At 37.1% G+C, this 2632-nt stretch overlaps 1 protein-coding gene across 2 annotated transcripts in view; it reads right to left on the bottom strand.

Annotated features, from left to right (window-relative positions):
* The window catches only part of TARS (threonyl-tRNA synthetase), a 17279-nt gene that overhangs the window by 11984 nt on the left and 2663 nt on the right, over window positions 1-2632 (bottom strand). Inside the window, exons 1-4 of one of the 2 annotated variants that reach the window (XM_008563323.1) lie at window positions 2574-2626; window positions 1832-1949; window positions 696-760; window positions 534-612 (exon numbers count right to left, since the gene is read on the bottom strand). In XM_008563323.1, the coding sequence (XP_008561545.1) occupies window positions 534-612; window positions 696-760; window positions 1832-1949; window positions 2574-2590 (279 nt within the window). In that variant the 5' untranslated portion in view covers window positions 2591-2626. Of the gene's footprint in view, window positions 1-533; window positions 613-695; window positions 761-1831; window positions 1950-2573; window positions 2627-2632 lie in introns of those variants that run through there. The other variant, XM_008563324.1, reaches the window with a different exon arrangement.

The raw sequence follows: 2632 nt of genomic DNA, 5'->3' as shown, positions 1-2632 counted from the left end.
ACATCACTCTGACTGCAGAGGCACCTCTCACAAAATAATCAAGCAAATGGAAATAAGCCAACAAAAAAAATCTTGAAATGAGTCAATTATTCTCATTATTAAGTTAGTAAATTGTTTTCATGATTTAAAGTACATACTCTAATAATCACCATAAAATATTTATTAGGATAAAACTGGTAAGATTAATTTTATTAAAAAGAACAACTTGGGTAATTGTTAACTTGCACATACAAAAGGCAAAAGCATATACTCCTACAGTGAGTCTCAAAACTTTCAGAGCCATGATGGCCCCTAACTGCATGAGTTTGTGAATCCTCAAAACTCTATCCCTGTGTGCTTGCGCTAGTGATGAACAGGGAGTCAGTCACTCGAGAGACTCTGACTGATGATATATAGTACCCAGTTAGTAGATAGCAAAAGAAAAAAATCATCCTTACATATGCAAGAAAAAAGAAACCAATGATAGTTTAAACACTTATCTATACTAGACAAATATGTTTACACAGAGAGTTTTAAAAGTTAATATTGCTTACTTTGTGTATTTTTAAAGTCTTAATTTTGCCGGTGTGTCTGACATGAGGACCCCGGCAGAGATCTATCAAGGGGCCACACCTAAAGACAAAATGAAAGAAATTTTAACAAAGACATACAAATGACATACACACCAGATGCATTTAATGACATGATATTCTCACCTATAGACTGTAGTAGTAGGAGTATTCACTTTTTCATTCAATATTCGGCATTTGAACTTGTTATACTGAAAACAGAAAAAATGATTTTTTTAAAAACTCTCTGTGATACTGTGAAATGTATATTTGTTCTTCATCCTTGTTCCTTTCCTGGCAGACAACTCCTAAAATCTTTAGAATCTCCAGAGTGCTGTCTCTTTACATGCTAATGAGCTGACTGATGGGTGGCAGCAACTGTGTAGCTTCAGGATGGAGGCTGGTCACAGGAAAGACTAAGGCAGTCTCACCCCCAACCTCCATGGAGGGGAGAGGGGCTGGAAATTAAGTTGATTACCAATGGCCAAAGATTTAATCAATCATGCCTATGTAATGGAGCTTCCGTATAAGAAACCTCTAAAGGCCGAGGTGTAGAGAGCTTCCTGATAGCTGAACATGTGGAGGTTCCTAAAGTGTGGGTACACTTGGGGAGGGCATGGAAGCTGCGTGCCCTTCCCCCATACCTTGCCCTAAGCATCTCTTCATCTGCATCCTTTGTAATATCCTTCATAATAAACTGGTAAATGTAAGTATGTGTTTCCCTGAGTTCTGCGAGCTGCTCAGCAAATTAAATGAACCCATAGAGGGGGTCGTGGGAACCTCAATTTATAGCCAGTCAGTCAGAAGTTTCCAAGGCCTGAACTTGCAACTGACATCTGAAGTGCGGGTAGTCTTGGGGACTGGGCCCTTCACTTGTGAGATCTGATGCTATCTCCAGGTAGATGGTGTCAAAATTGAACTGAATTGGAGGACACCCAACAGAAGTGTCTGCTGCTCACTTAGTGTGTGGGGAGAAACCTCCATACATCTCATGTCAGAAGCGCGTTGTCAGAGCACAGCAGGAGAAACTGAATAGTTTGTTTTTCTTCACTCACTGTTCTTTAATTTTTACCTCTAAACACTATAGCTAAAATAAAATTCAAAGTACATCTTGTAAGAACATTGTATGAATACAAATATGCCAATATTTCATGTTTTCAAAATATTGTTAAATTTTCCTAAAAAACAAAATAGGCTTCAACTTAGTACACTAAACCCCAGTGGTACAACTTCAATTAATGAATGATATAAAAATGGAGGCAATACATTACGGTTCAGTTTACCTTAAACATTGCTAGTAGAGTTTCTTTCTTAACTTCCAATCTTTCAAAAGCTTGCTTTTCTTTAATGATTTTCTTACATAAAGCCTCCAAAGAAGAGAAATCATTGCTGGACACACCCCTGAAGAAAAAGAAAATACAATCTCTTTCTGTTCCATTCTAATCATGTGGTGGCTTAGGGAAATGTTGTTTTGGAATACTTCAAGGGTTTTACCATAAACTTTGCATCATACATTAGAATTTTAAACTAAACCTTTTACATAAATAATTTTTATATTTTAAGTTTTCAGTGGCTTATACCTTGGTCATCATAGAGACCTTTCCCACCAGTGACTCCCTTCCCCTAATTCTATACCTAGGTCTAAAGGAGAGGGAAGGACAGTTTCATTCTCTTTCCCAACATACCTTAGGGCTCTACCTCCATAGATCTAGAACAGAGATCTCATCAGTCTCTGTTACTTCACGTAAATTGCAACGCTTCAAGTTTTGATAATGGGAATATTTGGTGACTATGAAACAATGAGCTTTATATCATTCCTACTTCATTGAGAACTCTTTAAAAATAACTTATGGACCCACAAGCATTCAGATTTTATTTTTTAAGGCTGACCAGTTAGCTCAGTTGGTCAGAATGCAGTCATATGACACTAAGGTCACAGGTTCAGATCCCTGTACTTTCCAGCCACCAAAAAAAAAATCAACTTTAAAACAGATTTCATCTTTCTTTATTCATTGCATAACTCACCCTTCTTCAAGGTACATGTCATAATAGAATCCATTTTCTATTGGTGGACCATAACATAA

Source organism: Galeopterus variegatus, unplaced genomic scaffold, assembly GCF_000696425.1.
Source record: "Galeopterus variegatus unplaced genomic scaffold, G_variegatus-3.0.2 Scaffold13207, whole genome shotgun sequence".
Lineage (NCBI taxonomy): Eukaryota > Metazoa > Chordata > Mammalia > Dermoptera > Cynocephalidae > Galeopterus > Galeopterus variegatus.
Note: the sequence above shows the minus strand (reverse complement) of the source record. Positions and strands in the feature narration are given on the sequence as shown.